General features: G+C 54.8%; 5 protein-coding genes across 5 annotated transcripts; 3 read left to right on the top strand and 2 right to left on the bottom strand.

The window, feature by feature from the left end:
- Positions 1–775: 775 nt before the first annotated feature.
- Positions 776–1,303, bottom strand: PG997_005790 (uncharacterized protein; the record flags this gene model as incomplete). Its single annotated transcript, XM_066810105.1, has 2 exons — positions 776–1,070; positions 1,287–1,303. The coding sequence occupies 2 exons, from the start codon at positions 1,301–1,303 to the stop codon at positions 776–778; spliced, it is 312 nt and encodes a 103-aa protein (XP_066669028.1).
- Positions 1,304–3,354: 2,051 nt separating this feature from the next.
- On the top strand, positions 3,355–6,274 carry PG997_005789 (Protein transport protein SEC24; the record flags this gene model as incomplete). Its single annotated transcript, XM_066810104.1, has 2 exons — positions 3,355–3,987; positions 4,046–6,274. 2 exons carry the CDS (start codon positions 3,355–3,357, stop codon positions 6,272–6,274), a joined length of 2,862 nt encoding a protein of 953 aa, XP_066669027.1.
- Positions 6,275–10,805: 4,531 nt separating this feature from the next.
- PG997_005788 (Mitogen-activated protein kinase) lies at positions 10,806–12,058 on the top strand (the record flags this gene model as incomplete). The annotated part of the gene is made up of 4 exons (XM_066810103.1): positions 10,806–10,918; positions 10,980–11,175; positions 11,238–11,619; positions 11,682–12,058. The coding sequence occupies 4 exons, from the start codon at positions 10,806–10,808 to the stop codon at positions 12,056–12,058; spliced, it is 1,068 nt and encodes a 355-aa protein (XP_066669026.1).
- A 955-nt stretch (positions 12,059–13,013) lies between these two features.
- Positions 13,014–14,197, top strand: PG997_005787 (uncharacterized protein; the record flags this gene model as incomplete). The annotated part of the gene is made up of 2 exons (XM_066810102.1): positions 13,014–14,138; positions 14,165–14,197. 2 exons carry the CDS (start codon positions 13,014–13,016, stop codon positions 14,195–14,197), a joined length of 1,158 nt encoding a protein of 385 aa, XP_066669025.1.
- Positions 14,198–15,284: 1,087 nt separating this feature from the next.
- PG997_005786 (sulfate permease) lies at positions 15,285–18,605 on the bottom strand (the record flags this gene model as incomplete). The annotated part of the gene is made up of 5 exons (XM_066810101.1): positions 15,285–15,531; positions 15,666–16,396; positions 16,493–17,511; positions 17,580–18,245; positions 18,341–18,605. 5 exons carry the CDS (start codon positions 18,603–18,605, stop codon positions 15,285–15,287), a joined length of 2,928 nt encoding a protein of 975 aa, XP_066669024.1.
- Positions 18,606–18,712: the final 107 nt, after the last annotated feature.

Below are 18,712 nucleotides of genomic sequence, written 5' to 3'. Positions count from 1 at the left end.
ACTTGAAGCTACTGAAGCAAACAGTTCCCCCTTATTCTGGGCTTTGTTGACATACGCACTCAGGGTGGAGTTGGTAAGGAGTAAGGGGTTTGGTGAAATACTGGAACTCGCCAGTATATGATCGGGGGGTTCAGAACAGTCACTCAGAGCTGTATATTGTCGTTCTTTCTCGTATATACATACGTAGCATCCTATCAGTGTGGATCTTCCTTGGAGCCACCTCGGTCGTATATATATATATGTGTGCGTGTGTATCTGTATCTGTACATATGCGTAGTTCATAACGATACTAACGTATCTAAGCTGCTTTGATCCTGTCGGTTGTATCAATACGGGTTATTGGAGCACCCTAATCTCTTGGTCAAAGCCAGGACCTGCGAATCGCATTGCAGACGATGAACCGAATTTTTCAAGAAAGTAGAGTATACGACAAAAAGAATCCTCTCCTTCTGAGAGGCCGATAGTCCCAATATGTTTATTCGCTTAAAGCATTCCGCAAGCAACTTTATAGGCATTTTTGGTTAGGCCGAGGATATTTCTATCCGTAGATCATCCCATTGATCACATCTGATAAATGCCTGCGCATCTACAGTGCCATGAGCCGTATTTCCAGCCGCCGCACATCTCCATGTCTCCTTTTTTTGTTGGATCTGTGCCGGTATATGGACTTCGTCTGGATCCTTGGTATCACCCGGGCTTTCCTACGAGCCCGCCCGTCCATGCCCATCCATCCTGCTGTAGTATTTACTCCCAGCGCGCTTTCCCGTGTAATCTTTTATCTCTTCTTGGCCTTGGCCTTGGACGAAGACGACGCGGAGGCCGTCTGGATGGGCGCGGGCGCGGCCATGTTCCAGGCCTTGACGAACCAGCTCTGGGTGGCGTCGACGTAGCGCTCCTGCTCCATCTGCTTGACGCCGACGCGCATGCCGTCCTTGGTGAAGACGACGTTCTTGCGCGCCATGCGGTCGGCGGCGGACTGCTGGATCTTGCCGACGCTGGCCCAGATGTGGTAGCCGACGAAGACGGCGCCGCCGACGAAGAGGAAGAGGACGAGGAGGGAGAAGAGTTGGCTACAGGTACGAGTGTTAGTTCATTGCGGGCTTTTGGTTTCCGGGTACAATTGTTTCAGATTCCAGCTACTACATATGCAGGTAAGATGTCGCGCGCAAAGTAAGATGGTTGCGCGCGACGATCGATCGCATTTGCGACTTTTGGATATGTATTTTGGGGAGGATTTGCGACGGGGAAGTGCACGACTCGCGCGCGGGTGCTTTTTGGTTACTTACCCGAAAGTTGAAGCCATGGTTCCAGTCAAAGTGATCAGTGCTGCTTGGGCCGCGTAGTTGTGGGTGCCGGTGTTGGGATAATGGTGGTTCTATCAGTGGTTCTATTGTTACGGGGAAGGGCAGGGCGCTCTCGATTGGAATACGGGCGTCAATCAGTTCTTTAGGCGGTTAGGATGCTTTTGGGCGACTGCGCGGGGGAAGAGAGGAGTCAGAGGACGGGCTCGACGACTTTACGGGCGCGGGCTTGAGTGAGACTGAACAAAGCAGAGAAGAAGAAAATTACATAATAGAAGAGAAAGTCGAGAAATCAAGAAGTCTGCCGTCGGGGCGAAGTGATTACATGGATGGTTGTATGTATGTATATACTTGACGTGCAGACAGACCTCTTGGGGGAATGGATGGTAAGGCTACATGAATGAGGTTGCGACCAACGCCCAGCCTGGATATTTCACTTTGAACGAATGCCCCCTTTCGCGCAATTGAGTTCGAGACCGTAGGGGGCTGAGCCGAGACGGGCTGTTGAGTGATCCTGGATGGTGGCTTCTCATTATCCTGTTCAGCTGCTGCTGCGTGTATCCATTCAATATGTTTCCAGGGGCTTGGAGCTCTCGGCCTCCGTCTTCCGCCTACCTCCAGGTAATAAATAGACAGAGAAGTACATAATGGATATGTAACATTACTTACCTACCCAGGCCTACCGATGCAGAGCCTCGCCTGACATACATGTCGGACATGTATGCACTGAGCCACAATGGATTCGTCAAGCAAGTCCCGCCGCTGTGTGCAACCCTCAGCTTCTGGCCACGATATGCACAAGGTGGCCGCCGCTTTTGATAGATGGTGCTTGCCGACCAACCTTGAAGGCATTATCAGACATCTCTGTATCTCTACGGTATAAGGATCATCACATGACAGAACAGCCCGACCAGCTTCGAGAAATGGATAGATGGTGGGGATGGATGGAGGGGAGCAGGAGGAGCTAGCATGGAAATATATGGGTCACTTCAGGGTGCCCTGAGATCTGGCGCTCTGGCACTCTGGCAGCTGAAGAACAGCTGCTCGGAGCGCTGACCAGGGTGACGTCGGCCATCGGAGGATGTGGACAGCTCACCAGCTTGAGATTGGAGGCAGCCAGGCAGGCAGGAATTGCAAGTACCTAACATACATCAGGCACCCCGTCAATATATTTCAGCGTTGAATTGGCCTTCAAGCTGGACTTGAAATGCACGTTCCTAGTACAGTCAAGGTACTTAAGATACACGTTGTAGCAGAGCCTGGAGTGATCCGGACCCAACCTGACTGATCAAAGCATGCACTTAGCAAGCGCAGTCTGGTGGTGGTATCATTGAATTGAATGTAAAAAGACACATTGGTGATTCGCGCATACATGACATACATACGTACTTGCCCAACATACGTACGGCATGCCATTGCACCACAGTGACGACGAGTCTTGAATCCCCGTATCACGTCAAGCACTGTGAGGCTCTTCTTCTTGCGTCAAATTAATATTTACTTCCTTCGCCGAATTTAAAGTCAGTCCCCTTTCCTCTCCAGAGACCAACCGTGGCCACAAGCGCAAGACACGAGCCGCGGCGGAAGGAAAAGGCCACCTGTGTGCTAGCTAGGCTGCTACAGTACGTGTCAAGAAAGATTAAAGTCAAATACTAGACGGCGAAACTTGACCTTGGTAGGTATAAATTCTCTGTTTAGTATTGAACTTCTCCGAAAGTTCGCCTTGGTAGGTATAAATTCTTTGTTTAATATTTGACTTTTCGGGATCTAGCAGGGGGTTGTTAATCTTTCTTGACACGTACTGTAGAAAAGGCGGGAGGTGGTCACTACTCTAACCTACTACTACTGCTGCGTTAAGGTACCACCTTGCATTTATTACTAAAGTATCCATCCCACTTTCGAGCAGAGCTCCCCATCATCTTCACCGACGACACCTCTGCGACTCGATCCCATCTCGTCGACTTTCCAGGCATCGCAACCCACCAAACCACCTTATTGCCTGGAACCCAACTCTAGCGGTGCTTTGACCATTGCGCCGCCATGGCTGCCCCCAATGATGGCTACGGCCAATTCCCCCGCAGCAGCAATTCGAACAGGACCAGCAGCAGCAGACGCCCTACCCTCCCGACATGGCCGCCGCAGGCTCGCCGCCTCCCATGCAGCCGCAACACCCTGGCGATGCCGGAAAGAAGAAGAAGCGCGGATATGCGACACAGGCCTACGAGTTCGGCGCCGGAGGCAATGCCGCCGCCGGCGCCCCCTCGCCGGCAACATGAACATGATGCCCGGCCAGCCTATGCCCGGCGCAACCCCCATGGGCTACCCGGCCCAGCAAGACTTCCAAGCCGGATATGGCGGTGCCCCTGTTCCTGCCTACGGCGCCAGCCCGACTGCCGCTGGCTATGGCGTACCTCCTGCTGGCACCCCGGTCCAGCCTGGTGTCGGTGGTTATCAAGCCCCAGATGCCTACTACCAAGGTGCTGCCGTACCTGGTACGCCGGGAATGGGTGGCATCACCGCGGGCATGCAGAACATGAACATGGGAGGACAGCCTGCACCGGCCCAAGCAGCTCAGCAGCAGGCTCGCGTTGCTCTGAACCAGCTCTACCCTACCGACCTCGTGAACCAGCCCTTCAACGTGTCGGAACTGGACCTGCCGCCTCCCCCTTGCATTTTACCACCCAATGTAAGCATCACTGCCCCTCGCATTATTGCCATGGTACACTGACATGAATGCGTGACAGGCTAGCGTCACTCAATCTCCTGATGCCAACTGCCCACCCAAATACATTCGATCTACCCTGAATGCCGTTCCCACAACCCATTCTCTTCTTAAGAAGTCAAAGCTTCCTTTCGCCCTCGTCATCCAGCCCTATGCCGCGCTCCACGATATCGACGATCCCGTCCCGGTCGTCCAAGACCAGGTTATCGCCCGTTGCCGGAGATGCAGAACATACATCAACCCCTATGTTATCTTTTTGGACCAGGGCCACAGGTGGAGGTGCAACATGTGTAACCTTACCAACGATGTCCCCCAGGCCTTTGACTGGGATGCGGCCGCACAAAAGAGTGTCAACAGATGGGAAAGAGCCGAGCTGAACCACGCTGTTGTGGAGTTTGTTGCGCCTCAGGAATACATGGTCCGCCCGCCTCAGCCCCTGGTATACCTTTTCCTCTTCGACGTCAGCTACGCAGCCGTGTCCTCCGGCCTCCTTGCGACCAGCGCTCGCACGATCCTGGACAGTCTCAACAGGATACCGAATGCCGACCGACGCACTCGCCTTGGGTTCATTGCGGTCGACTCGAGCTTGCACTACTTCTCCGTCCCCAAGGATGGCGATGAGAATGCCGAGACGAGCATGCTGGTCATCAGTGATCTGGATGAGCCATTCTTGCCCGTTCCTCAGGATCTGCTCGTCCCCCTCACCGAGAGCCGGGCCAGCATCGAAAGCTTCCTCGCCAAGCTCCCCGAGATGTTCCAAAACAACCAAAACAACGGGTCGGCCATGGGCTCCGCTTTGCGAGCTGGTCACAAGCTCATCTCTCCTCTCGGTGGCAAGATGGTGGTTCTGAGCGCGTCGCTTCCCAACATGGGGGTTGGCAAGTTGGACGTGCGGGATGACAAGAAGATGCTGGGAACCTCCAAGGAGAGCGGTCTGCTACAAACGGCAAACAGCTTCTACAAGTCATTCGCGGTCGAGTGCTCGAAGAACCAGGTCTCGATCGACATGTTCTTGTTTTCTTCCAGCTACCAGGACGTGGCCTCGCTGAGCAACCTTCCCCGATACACTGGTGGCCAGACTTGGTTCTATCCTGGTTGGAATGCTGGCCGGTCTGAGGATGCCATCAAGTTTGCCTCCGAGTTTAGCGACTATCTGTCCTCGGAGATTGGACTGGAGGCGGTCCTGAGAGTAAGAGCTACGACGGGCCTGCGCATGAACACCTTTTACGGCAACTTCTTCAACAGAAGCTCCGATCTCTGCGCTTTCCCGGCCTTCCCTCGTGACCAGTGTTACGTAGTCGAAGTTGCTATCGACGAGACCCTGCAAAAGAACTACGTCTGTCTCCAGGCCGGTGTTCTGTACACCACATGCAACGGGGAGCGACGCATTCGCGTCATGACCCTTGCGATCCCTACTACCACCAACTTGGCAGACATATACGCATCGGCAGATCAATGCGCCATCACCACCTACTTCAGCCACAAGGCGGTCGAGCGTGCTCTGAGCAGTGGATTGGATGCTGCACGTGATGCCCTGCAAAGCAAGCTTACCGAACTTCTGCAGACTTTCAAGAAGGAGCTTGGTGGTGGCAGCATGGGTGGAGGTGGTCTCCAGTTCCCAGCAAACCTGCGCGCTCTCCCGATATTGTTCCTTGGTTTAATCAAGAACGTCGGGCTCCGGAAATCAGCACAGATTCCTTCGGACCTGCGTTCAGCGGCACTTTGCCTGCTCTCTACGCTGCCTCTTCCGCTGCTCATGCAGTACATCTACCCGCGGCTCTACTCGCTACATGACATGCCCGACAATGCCGGCGTGCCGGATGGAGAGACCAACCAAACAGTGCTACCGCCACCTCTGAACTTGTCTTCGGAAAGATTCGTTAGCTACGGTCTTTACCTTATTGACGATGGACAGACACAATTCCTGTGGGTCGGCCGAGACGCGGTTCCCCAACTGCTCACAGACGTGTTCGGGGTTGCGGACCGGACACAGCTTCGAGCGGGCAAGGGCTCGATCCCCGAACTAGATAACGACTTCAACGAACGAATCCGAGCCGTGATCCAGAAGAGCCGAGATCACCTCTCCCGGGGTGTAGGAAGCATTATTGTGCCGCACCTGTACATTGTGCGCGAGGACGGCGAGCCTAGTCTCAAGTTATGGGCGCAGACGCTCCTGGTAGAAGATCGGGCGGACCAGGGAATGAGTTTTGGCCAATGGATGGGTACCATGAGAGAGAAGGTGAGTAACTAAGCGATGGCATTGATTTGGGTTCAAATTTTGTAGCGACAAAGCAGGTTCTGACGATGATGACGCCCATCAGGTCGTGCAGTAATGGGCTTCAAACACACGAGGTCGATGCATAGATGCATACTTGTATAGACGCCGAGGGCGAAGCAATGATTCCTAAAAGAAAGGTCGTATGACATGAAGTGATACAATACAAAGGAATGATCGGGATCTTCAATACATACACACTCCTCTCTAGCCGTGCATGTCATCCATCGTCGTCGGCCCCAATAGCTGTCGTTAAAGGGGGCTCGAGATGAGGAAGTCCCGCGTAAGGCATAAGTCGGACAGGCCAACGTGATATGTGATGCAATGCGTACTTACATATGCATAAGCTCTCGGAAGAGAACCAGCAAGGCCAGGCGTCAAATGTGAACCTGTGAGCGTTGCCAGATGGCATCCTACTCAAATGGCTGAATGTGTCCGAAACACCGGTTCTTAGAGACAACCAGGGCCTAGTAGGGACGGGTTGCGTCGTGTAGAGTAGAAACGGCGGACTGAATGGTGGGTCTGTGGTTCTGCCCGAGCTTTGTCCCAGTGCGTTGGCTCTTGGTGATTAGTACAGAGTATCAGTAGGAAGTTCTTGGGGAGCATTGATGGTCGTTCGGCAAGTGGAAGAGGTGAAAAGACAGAAATGCCGTTGTCGCGAGTATGCCGTGGCGGTTAGCCTTTTTCCCCCTTCGTCCTTGATTGAACCTTCGCATTGCATTCTGGTCGTCGCATTTGGCAGGCCACTTCTTTCTGTCAGGGATCTTGGGCCTTTTCTGGAGTCTCAGCCAAATGTGTGAAACAGGAAGATCCAAGACAGTGAAACACGCGCCCACTTGCTGCTAGGGCGCCTAAGTTGGGACCTAATTGGGTCGGCAAGCGTGTCGTGTGGAGGGGTTCAGGAAAAGCGGCTACGGGCGCTTTCTGTTTGGACAGAGGACTGTGATATCAGGTACAGTATGCAACGTACATAACGTCGCCCAGTTCTCACTGGACCTTGGACATACATCAGTCCTGTTGATTGAAGCTGGCGGGCGCTTTTCCCACCCAGTATTCGTGTCCCAAAATATCAACCACATGGACACTGGCGATTCCATCGCAGGTCCAGGTCATGCTGATGTCCTAAAAAGCCGAGCCATGTAGCCGACCGACCCCATCCAACTGACTATCAGCACAGGGGACGACGACGCTAACAGGACTCGCGAGAGTTGGCTAGCTCAGCTCCCGCAAAGCAAGGGTTGCCCGGCGAGACAAGCATAGGCGGATGGGGACCGGTCGACACCCCCGCCAGATCAGGATTCGCCGATTCGGGACCCCTGATGCGAGGGACTGTCCCTGTAGCGAAGTTGGGCGAGTTAACCAAATCGCTATTCTGATTCCTGCCAAGCGCCCTCGCTATCGGCGAGCAGTATTGTAAATATAGGAACCACGTGGATAGGGAAAGCTCTCCTCCGACAGTAGGTAGGTAAGGTTGCTGAACCTTGAGCAGCTGCTGCAGTACGACATACTTCTCCTCCACCTGGACGACCGAACAGGAGATGTGACGAGTCCATCAGGGAGCAATCCGTACATCACTTGATGGTGGTGCTGCTGATCGAAAGCTGGGGTTGATGCTGTGACTCGGAAACGACATGACAGCAAAGCAAAGAAGCGCACAGGACGACGACCCGAAATACATACCCACTCGATTAACCTTAATCTTGACATCTCGAACAGACCTCGACACTTCTAGCTTGTCTCATGTTGGCTGGTTTCAAAGCTCTCTCCCGGCTGGTTCTGGCCGGGGCACTAGACTTCTTCTAGGCAGACTTCGAGACTGCACCGGGTGGTGATAGTTACTGACCGATACAGGAGAATGCACAAGTATCGCTACGAGACCTGCGTCGTTCTATGGACTGGATGTTTATTCGCTGCCGCGTTGTAATGGTAGAATGCCCTGGTTCATGAAACAATATAGTACAGGTACATACATACATGCATGTCTTGTATGCAGTGTGAGTATAACTGCCGGGGGTGTAAAACTCTTCGATCAACCCAGGACAGCTTACCAGTGCATCTATCGAGTCCAATATAAGCAATATATGCCAAGAGACGTAGCGACCAGGAGTAGCCTCTTGGTTTGATGCAGTGCTATATCAAAATAGAGTAAGTACCTGCTTTGGATACGCCTCCTGTGCTCTGTGAAGCAGGTGGGTGTGTCGAATTGCTGTCTGACAGGCTACCGTGGCCCCCCCTCCAAACCGGCCTCTGCGCGGCTACGGGCCCTGATTGGCCTGGCCGGCCTCAGTGGCCCTGCGACCCTGGAGACCGAAGCTGAGGTGGGCTGCCATTGCTGGCTCGCTACCGCTACTGTTACCCCTCATCCACCACCTCAACCCACCTCATCCACCCGACCTGTTCAGCCCGTCACTCGCTCGTCCTTCGTCGATAGATCCAAAAAGAAGCCAATACATGTATGCAGGCGTACATGCAGCGAGAAAACCAGGTACCTTTGTGCTGTGTTAGGTGTTGACTACTTGCAGGTATTGTCTCCTAACTGAAAAGCTGCTTGGACGGCCGACTTCTCCTGCCTGCCCCGCGCTCCGCTCCAGCTCCATTGGTAGGTATGTACCTAACCTCTCAACACGCCCGTCTACCAACCCATCCATCCATTGATTCATTAGTCGATTGATTTATTGATAGGTTGGCATTGCAAAAGCCTTTTCCTCCCTGATTCTTCTTGCCTGGTCTACTTGCCGTTCTGTCTCGACTATTGACGGCGCTCTCGATCTGTCCCTCCCTCTTTCTCTCTCTCTCTTTGATTGTTCGGACCGCTTGTTCTGGGTACGGTATTGCTTCTTCTTTGCGTTCCCCCTCCTCAACCCAACATTGAAGCCCGCACTTCCACGAAAACCTGCTGCTTGCAGAAAACGAACTCGAGCTTCCCTTTCTTGCTCCGAACAAACTCGACACAATCACAGGGGATAGGCCTCCGTCTCGTCTCTCCTGCTGATCAACAACAATCCCATCTTTTGCTCTCTCAACTGCGGGGCAACCAGCCAGGCACATTCCCAAGTGTCCCTCCAGAAAAGGTGAGAGAGCGTCAAGCGTGTGTGCCCAGTGAGCAAGTCGGTGCAGATTACAGTACAGTGCTGTATCCTTTGCACCTGCATAGCAACTGCAGAACCAAAAGCCTCCATTCCTGTCTCTCCCTACCTACTTTTTACCCCTCACGAAGATCATACAGGAACCGGCCTGCCTGCCGCGCAGAAAAGCTGCTGGGCTCGTCTCCTGTTCCTGCGACCTCACCCACACCCACACCCACTTTGCGTATCAGGACTCTCTGCGAGCTGCCGTGCCTGTGCCGTTTACTTCTCCCTTTCTCTCGACTCCAGTCTGCAGGAACTGCACCATCTTGGGACGAAACATAGTTGTTTTCCTAAGCTGCTGTCGCATGTCAATCTGCTGTTGCCGAGACAAACCCAACCGTACAACGCTCGCGCCACAGCAAATTATCATCACCACCCAGCACCCAACTACGCAACAAAGAGAGCGCTCTGTGCTCGGGATCTCTGCCTTCGCACCGCACCCCTCTCTTCCTGTCCGTCTTGGACCGGTAGGCCTGTTGCAAGTCTTGTCATCCACCCTTTATACTCTTGCCACACCATCCCAATTGCATAGTGGCTAGACCACGGCCGACTCACAAGATTAAACGCCTGGGCCTCGTCGCTACCAAAGCGGATCCGGGTTGCAATTGCGTGTGTGTTCCCCATTCCAAAACCACGACCCGGTACGGTTCAGGCCCTTAGCCAGCTGCAAGCCGTGGCACGGACAGGACTCGGGACGCTCGACTTCTGCCTCTTCGTTGCTGATGTTACATGGCACCTCTCAAGCGAAGCGCGAGTAATTGCTCCTGATTTTCCTGGCCCGACCCGTGACTAAACGAACCCGTGGATCATCTTCCCCTTCTGCCCTTTTCCCCCTTCTCTTCATTGTTCTTCCGACGCTTCTCTTGGTTGTTTCGCCTTACTTGAGGAGAACTAAAGACTGACAACTCGACCCTGTGTCTCGATTCAGACAATCCCACCCAACCAACCAACAATCAACTCACAGCACTAGACTGAGAGCAACGACCGCTACAAAGAGACTCGAAACAATCAGCCGATTATTGCTGATCGATCCTTTTTCCCATCCAACTTGGACACTCATATTCGAGCGACTCAGCCAAAGAGCCATTTTCGTCCCTTGCCGCTTCTTCCGCAGAACAACAGGGCGACAGTGCTGGGCGCAACATCTGGCCTTTTTTGATCGAGCATTTCTGAGCGATTGTCCGGTTCAAGTCGATATACCACTTGGTCGGTTCTGGGGCTGAGCACTTTCACGAAACCGACGAAAAACCTCGGTCTCGTCGAATAACCTGAAACCAGGGTCTAGCGCCGGGCCGCAAAAAGTGTCATTGTGCCGCCTATACCTATCCCAACGAACCATATTTCCTTGAACCTTCTATCTGCTTGGACAGATTACCAACATGTCGCGAGCCAACCCTCCCAATGCCGCGGGCTCCCGCAAGATATCGTTCAACGTTAGTGAGCAATACGATATCCAGGATGTCGTCGGTGAGGGTGCTTATGGTGTCGTTTGGTATGTTGAAATGGTCTTGGAAGGCGCTGCGAGGACGGAATGCTAACGCGGATTGGTGCAGTTCTGCCATACACAAGCCCTCGGGTCAGAAGGTCGCCATCAAGAAGATCACCCCGTTCGACCACTCCATGTTCTGCCTGCGAACACTCCGAGAGATGAAGCTGCTGCGCTACTTCAACCACGAGAACATCATCTCCATCCTCGACATTCAGAAGCCTCGGAACTATGAGTCTTTCAACGAGGTCTATCTGATCCAAGTGCGTCACAATACATTCGCTCTGCCGTGCTCTTTCTCAATGCTAACCATGATGCCATGCAGGAGTTGATGGAGACAGACATGCACAGAGTGATCCGTACGCAGGACCTCTCTGACGACCATTGCCAGTACTTCATCTACCAGACGCTGCGCGCCCTCAAGGCCATGCACTCGGCCAACGTATTGCACCGTGATCTGAAGCCTAGCAACCTGTTACTGAACGCCAACTGTGACCTGAAGGTTTGCGACTTCGGTCTGGCCCGTTCCGCTGCCTCCCAGGAGGACAACTCCGGTTTCATGACCGAATACGTTGCCACCCGATGGTACCGTGCCCCGGAAATCATGTTGACGTTCAAGGAGTACACCAAGGCCATTGATGTGTGGTCCGTTGGTTGTATCCTGGCAGAGATGCTTAGTGGAAAGCCTCTTTTCCCCGGCAAGGACTGTAGGTTTTATCTCTTTCTCGTGGTCAATCGAGAACCGAACTTGCTGACATTTGCATTTCAGACCACCACCAGCTCACCCTGATTCTCGATGTTCTGGGCACACCGACGATGGAAGACTACTATGGGATCAAGTCTCGTCGTGCTCGTGAATACATCCGATCGCTCCCCTTCAAGAAGAAGGTGCCGTTCCGGACCCTGTTCCCCAAGACGTCAGACCTGGCTCTCGATCTTCTTGAGAAGCTGCTTGCCTTCAACCCCGTTAAGCGCATCACCGTTGAGGAAGCCCTCAAGCACCCGTACCTGGAGCCGTACCACGATCCCGAGGATGAGCCGACGGCGCCGCCGATCCCGGAGGAGTTCTTCGACTTCGATAAGCATAAGGACAATCTAAGCAAGGAACAACTCAAGCAACTCATCTATCAGGAGATCATGCGGTAGAAACGCAAGCTGCTTGGAATTAAGGGGTGGGACCCGACGTCGGACGCAGACACGGACATCCAGGATTCAGAGAACATCTTGAATCAGGACGCGCTGGGCCGACTGATGGGCGAGTTGGGCATTGCATAGATTAGCGAAGTTTTTGGCGGGCCTCGTTGGGACTTTTCCTGGTTCTTGCGAGGAGGGCAGCGCTTGCAAGTGAAGGGGGTGGGGTTGGTATGGCTTGATGGCATGAACGGCATTGTTGATATATGCTACGTCTGGTTTGGCATAGCGAGCGAGGGTTCCTCGATGCAAGAGGGGCACTGACGAGAAATACGACGGCTCTCGGTTGATTATAGACTAGGGGGTTAATGCCGCAGGTGGCCTGTTTCTTCGGCGAACGGGAAGCGAAGAAAAGCGATGGAGGATGTCCTGGGCGCATCGGTTTCAGCAAAACAAAAGCTGGGGCTGGTACGAGAGAAGTCATATTTGTAGTTCAGGGGCAGATTCCGGCTGGATCTGTATTAGCTGATCTCGATGTTGCAAGACTGTCCACAAACAGGCCCAAACAGCTGAATGGAGATCTCTTTGTTTCCGATGCGTAAATTGCCATGTCCCGTTTCACGTGCTGATCTTGACTGCATGCTTTTGTTGAGGATGGAGATTGGGGGCGGGGTTATGCGGCCAGGGTTACCTAAAGGAGCTCCTGCTCAAGCAAACATAGACCGTCTTGGAGGCTTCCACATATAGCATCATTCGATATGACTGACCATTTTCACCGCAGGCATTTCCGTCTGCCTTATAGGCAGCGGCGGGGTAGATGGCATTGGGAAGCACAGCCTCGGCAAATGATCACCAGATATAGCAAGCGCCTATATAAGACCAGCCTCCTTGGGCCATGTCCAAGGTGCCATGCCACCGAACGAAGGCACCATGAACCCCGGACAAGTATCGAATCTTTTCCTTCTTCCCGATGCTCAATAGCCTTTCTCAGATGATTCTCGGCATGTGCTACCAAATCATCGAGCTCTACAGTGCTTGCAGGTGCCTCTACTACCAGCACGCGGTAGACAAATGCGCTTCCTACGGCAGGCCCGGCCATTCGGTTACCAGAAAAACCATACTTGTGGGATACGCCTGCGCGGTTCACAGCGCACAAAGCTATGGCGGCTCCACAGCAGGCTATCCCGCCGTCACGCGACCAACTTTGAAGCAGGCTGTCCGGGAAATCCAACGAAGCGAGAGGACAATTCCACCCGAGGAGACCTTGGCAAAAGGGTGTGGTGAGAAAAGATCGAGTCCACCATCTACGCGCATTGATGTTGGCCCTGAGAGTAGGGATTCCTCAGGTGCTGGGTTTGCAGGGCGAGCCTCGGGAAAGAAGACGGAGGCCACCGAGAAAAAGGCCGGCCATCACGATCCTGGAGTCTCGCATCAAAAGAAACCGGGTTCTGCCAAGGCTCACGCCAATGAAGCCCATGCGAAGTTGACACTGCCACTCCAAGAACCGTTCGCTGAAGCCAAACAAGATGTTGGCGCCAGTGAGCCGTATCTTGAAGTTCTCGATGACGATGGATCTTCCATCCTCAGCTCCCTGTCTGGCCAGCAGGCAGAGAGCAGCGAAACATCCCTCAGCGCCTCGGGGTCATTGAGCGCAGTGGAATTCCTCACAGGCGGACTAATTTACGACGGGATTCTGCAGTATCTCTGGCCTCAGTTGTTCCTCCGGGCGACTTCGCTGGAGCATGCCCATCATTGCATCACGCGGTTCCTCTTCAGGTTCGGTCTGGACTTGCAGAACCTGGCACATAATCCCAGTAGTCTGGACGTCCCTGACAAATTCTCCAGCCTGAAGTTTCGCGCAGGACAGTTCGTTGAGAAGAGAAGACGGGTGGTGGCAAAGGAAATCTGCGAAACCTTCTGGCTGCCGGATTCACACTTTGAGGTCCTGGGACAGCCGCCAACAGCCGCGGATATCCTGCCTTACAAAACAGCCGAGGACGATGAAGACGGTTCCGGTCAGCCTGAGCTCGAACGGCTTGACGTACTGAAAGACTTTGTGTTCAACACCGAACCATTCTTCTGCTTCCGTCAGAACGTGAGTGCACTCGTCGAAGAGGTCAGTTCAGTCCGTACCCTGTCATCGCTGGCTGGTAATATCTCGGTCGTTGGTTTGGAACACTCCACCTCGAGGAACCTACCAGTCATTCCCATCAGAAACTTAATACTCATACGAGATGTTTTTATAGCCATTGTACTTTCCTCTTCACATCCGAATCGCGGATCGTGCCCGGAGAGCGTTCCATAATATAGCAAGCAGCGTGAGCGAGCCAAGGTCAAAACCTGGTACAGGCGAACAGCGTGTCTATTACACTTGCGTGAGTCGCCAAGCCCCTCGAGCGATATATCAACAGGATCACTGACAAGTCTAGAAATGTGGATATAAACTCTTTGATGACTATATGGAGCGTCGCGCAGGTGCTTTGGAAGACTTGAAACAGTTTCTTAGCGAATGTGGCCTACACGTGGGAGCCTCCAACGGGGACTTCAAGTCCAACACCACGCCAGGAGGGCCAGCGTTACCAATAACAAACCCCGGCACTTTGCAAACGAACAAGCCAACGCAGCTGTCGAATTCGCGATTTCCTTTTGACCTTCGTCTACCGAGATACTGGCAGAGCCAGGACAGGACGGAATTCGGAAAGTGTGGCCAACAGCGCACGACCGGGGCTGTGGCAGCGCCCAAATATCATAACTATCTACTGCTTTGCGTCCCTTTTGGCAACCTCATTTGCAAGTTACATCAACCAGAGGTCTGCACCATAGACTCTGACCAAGACTTCTTCTCGTTGTTGCGGGTCCTATATAGCAAAAGCAGGACCAAGTTGTTCTTCATGTCAGCACTGAAACGAGTCAAATCTATTCAATTTGTACAAGTAGGTACATGAGCTCCTGCCATCTTGCCCTGCCATCCTCGCAACACACTCGCGTATGTGCTATCCGGGGTTTGTTTTATTTCTAACGCGTGTCTATTGTGTCTGCTACCCGCAGTTTGAAATGTACCGTCGGGACCTGACCGACATCCGGAGCCAGCCTGCGCTGCCTCCCGAAAACCTGCAGACGGAATACATCTATGACCCCATGCCCGCCGATATGATCCCGCCCATTGGGTCGAACCTCCTGGTGCACTTCTTCGAGCATCCCACACACGCGGGGGTCCTGCCGGACCTGTACCGGCGGGTCCCTAAGAGGCTGCGCGAGAAGCTGAGCCCTTGCCCCCCAAAAGGGCAGCTCGTTCGGCTGGGGCATCGCCTTCGTCGAGGGCGTCGACACCTTCATGTTCTTCCTCTGCGGCTGTTCCGGGTTTGTTGTATGCCTGGTGGTCGCGATCGCTTGGACTGTCGCGCAAAGCGACGTCCAGGGCGGCTTCGGCATCGGCGCGTTTCTTTTGGCGTTCATGATCTTTTGCGGTGGGTTGGTCTACTCGTCGGCTACAACCAATTCACATCTATGAAACCAGACCATCATAATGGCCTGCGCGCACACATTTTGTTCCAGATATAGCAGGTGGGAACTGGCCCTCGTTGGTGATGACAATGTTGTCAATGTCTGTCTATTTATCTACACTGTATTCACAATGCGGACGCCGTGGCCTCGCACGGCGTGTCTTGAAGCAGCCTCGACTGCCGCTGCGAGGTCGAGGTGGAAGAACGGCTTATCCATCCCTGTCACCGGCGAAAGCCGCCACCGCTCGTCGTGCGTACAGTGTGTCGTGTCTGACGACTTTGGTTTATTTTCGACATCCTCGTCATCACGGCTGGCGACCTCGGTCTCGGACCCGCTTGGATCTTCCTCGCCATTGCTTCTCCGTTGCACCGCTGGCGGTACTGCCGTGGCAACAGCAGCACCGACGCCGCCACCGCCACTCGCTTCGCTTCCATACCGCGCCGCGAGACTGAAGCCGGGCCTCTGGCTGGTAGTTGTGGCACCACTGTCACTACTGCAGTAGTCGCAACAGCCGAACCCGACGGCGGTGAAGGCCTTGCGCGTCCACCGGTTCCGCAGGTTGGCAAAGTGCCACTCCACGGGGTCCGGCGCGGCCCAGCGGCCGAGGTGGCCGCGGATGTCGGCCAGGCCCTCGACGGCGCTGCTGTCGGTGTGGTGGACGGTGGCGCAGTCGAGGACGACGGCGCGGAGGGTGGGGAGGAGTGAGTCGGTGGCCATGGCCGTAGACGAGGAATAGGACAGGCTGCCGCTGCTGTTGTCGTGTGGGGGTCTGAGGGGTTTCGTTTTGGTTTGGTGGGGGTGGGGAAGGGTCGTTCCAGGGGCGATCCTGTGAGCGGGCGGGATGGTTAGCTTGTGAGTTGATGGTGTTTTTGGGTTGGGGCAGACGCAGCCTGAAGTTCATACTTATGTGGGCGGATGGAAAGAGGGGGAAAGGGGGTAACTTACTCCTGGGTGCGCATATTCGGGTACGGTTGTACGGCGGGTGTGGCTCATGATATGCGTGGTCAGGGCGTCAAGGAGCTGGGCTTGGTTGAGGTAACTGAGCCCGTTAGGGAAGCGATAAATGAAGACCCCTGGGCATGGCGAGACGATGGCGACTTCGGGGTTGATGGCTTCGAGACCGTCGAGGCGGAAGTAAATGTCGCGTGCTGAGGGGAGACTCGGTACGTCGTCCTCGCCGTACTTGGCTTTGTGGACGGGACTGATCCCGGGGACTACTATCTTGGAAGAAGAGGTTGGCTTTTGGTCTTCAGTGGGTGTGGAGACTTTGAGCTCTGTTTCTACCAGGTCATTCTTCTTGCCTAGTCCGTCGTTCACTTCCACGACGGTACCGCTGGAATCATCATCACCCCGAGGAACGGGATGATGGTAATAGGGGTAGACCGTGACGCGGCCCAGGAACTGGCCGCTGGCCTTGGCGATCCGCAGCAGCAGCAGCGCGAGCGACAACGCGACGGTGATGTAGATGCCGTCCTCGAGGGAGTCGAAGACGGAGACGAGGACGCCGACGAAGTAGAGGACGACGTCGGGCGGAGCGGCGCGCCACATGCGGACGAGCTCGGCAGGCGGGGTGATGAGGTTGTAGACGGCGTGGATGATGAGGGCCGAGAGGCTGGCGAGCGGGATGTAGTAGAGGACCGAGGTGAGGGCGTAGAGGGCCAGGACGAGGACGACGCCGTTGAAGACCCCGGCGAGGGGCGTGCGGACCTCGGCCTTGGACAGGATGGCGGTGCCGCTGAAGGAGCCGGTCGAGGCGTAGGCGCCCACGAAGGGGCCCGTCAGGTTCGTGAAGGCGATGGACATGAGCTCCTGCGAGGGGACGACCATGTAGTCGTTGATGCGGCCGAAGGACTTGCCGATGGCGATGTGCTCGATCAGCAGGATGATGACGGTCGGGGGGAGTTGGGGCAGGATCGCGGTGACGAGTTTGGGGTCGAAGCTGGGTGGGCCGGTGCGGATGAAGCCTGTTGATAGGGTGTTAGCTATGCTTATTAGGGGGAGGGGAGGGGGCTGCAACAAAGATAGTCCTTACCTCGCGGCAACGGTCCGAGGATTTGGAACTTGGAATCCTCGAATGGTACCTTGCGATGGACGAGGAAACTGACTAAGGTGAAGAGCAGGATGGTCACGCTCAACCGCAGCGCGCAGAACATGTTCCACATGCGCACGCGCTTGGGATCCCGCTTGGCCATGCGGTCGCAGTACCACTTGATGAGCGCGAGCAGCACGAGGCCAGAGATGCCGACGGCGGCGTCGAGCTTCGTCTGCGGCAAGGCCCGGCACGAGTCGACAAAGACGCGGTAGGCGGCGACCTTGGTCTCGACCTGGCCCTCGATGCCGAGCAGCGCGGGCACCTGGCTCAGCGTGATAACGAGGGCGGCGCCGGTGACGAAGGCGGCGATGGCGACGTGCGGGATGAACTCGATGAGCCAGTCGAGGCGCAGGAGGCCGAAGACGAGCAGGACGCAGCCGGCGAGGAAGGCGTGCGTCTTGGCGACCTGCTCCCGGGTGTAGTGCTCGTCGGGCCGCGCCGCCAGGACCTCGTCGACGGTCTTGCCGACGAGCAGGGACACCACCGCGGTGGCGCCGATGGCGACGTCCTTGGAGGTGCCGAAGAGCCAGTACAGGGCCGCGCCCGTGAAGCTCGTGTACAGGCCGTACTCGGGGCTCAGGCCGACGAGGAGGGCGTAGGCCATGGCTTGGGGATGACGACTAGGCCCAGCGTGGTGCCTTAGGTGAGAATAAGGGGTTAGTCATTGGAATCCATCAGAACCAATGGGAGGTGTAGTGTACCTGCAATAACATCGGCCAGAAGCCAGCGTGTATTATACCGCCCCAGCCATGATGTGAAGGGGAAGAAGCTGGCTAGGAACGGCAACACATCGTGTCGAGTGGGCGAATGAAGCCGTAGCCACCCGCCGACTGTCGGTTCCTCCTCGAAGAAGGGTTCGAACGGCGCCTTGGTATGCTGTTCTCTGATGGCGTTGATATTTTGATGTCGACGAGCCTCCGAGTCTATGTCGAGAGCCTTGCGTATTGAGTTTACGATCTTTCCCATCCTGTCAGTGCCGATGGCCATACTGTTCTCTCTCTACTGGGTGATCGAAGCTGCGTAGTCTGTGTAAGTCAAATCACGGTCAAGTCTATGAGAACACAGAGCGGCGA

Source organism: Apiospora hydei (assembly GCF_038363865.1).
Source record: "Apiospora hydei strain CBS 114990 chromosome Unknown utg000005l_segment0_segment0, whole genome shotgun sequence".
Taxonomy (NCBI): domain Eukaryota; kingdom Fungi; phylum Ascomycota; class Sordariomycetes; order Amphisphaeriales; family Apiosporaceae; genus Apiospora; species Apiospora hydei.
Note: the sequence above shows the minus strand (reverse complement) of the source record. Positions and strands in the feature narration are given on the sequence as shown.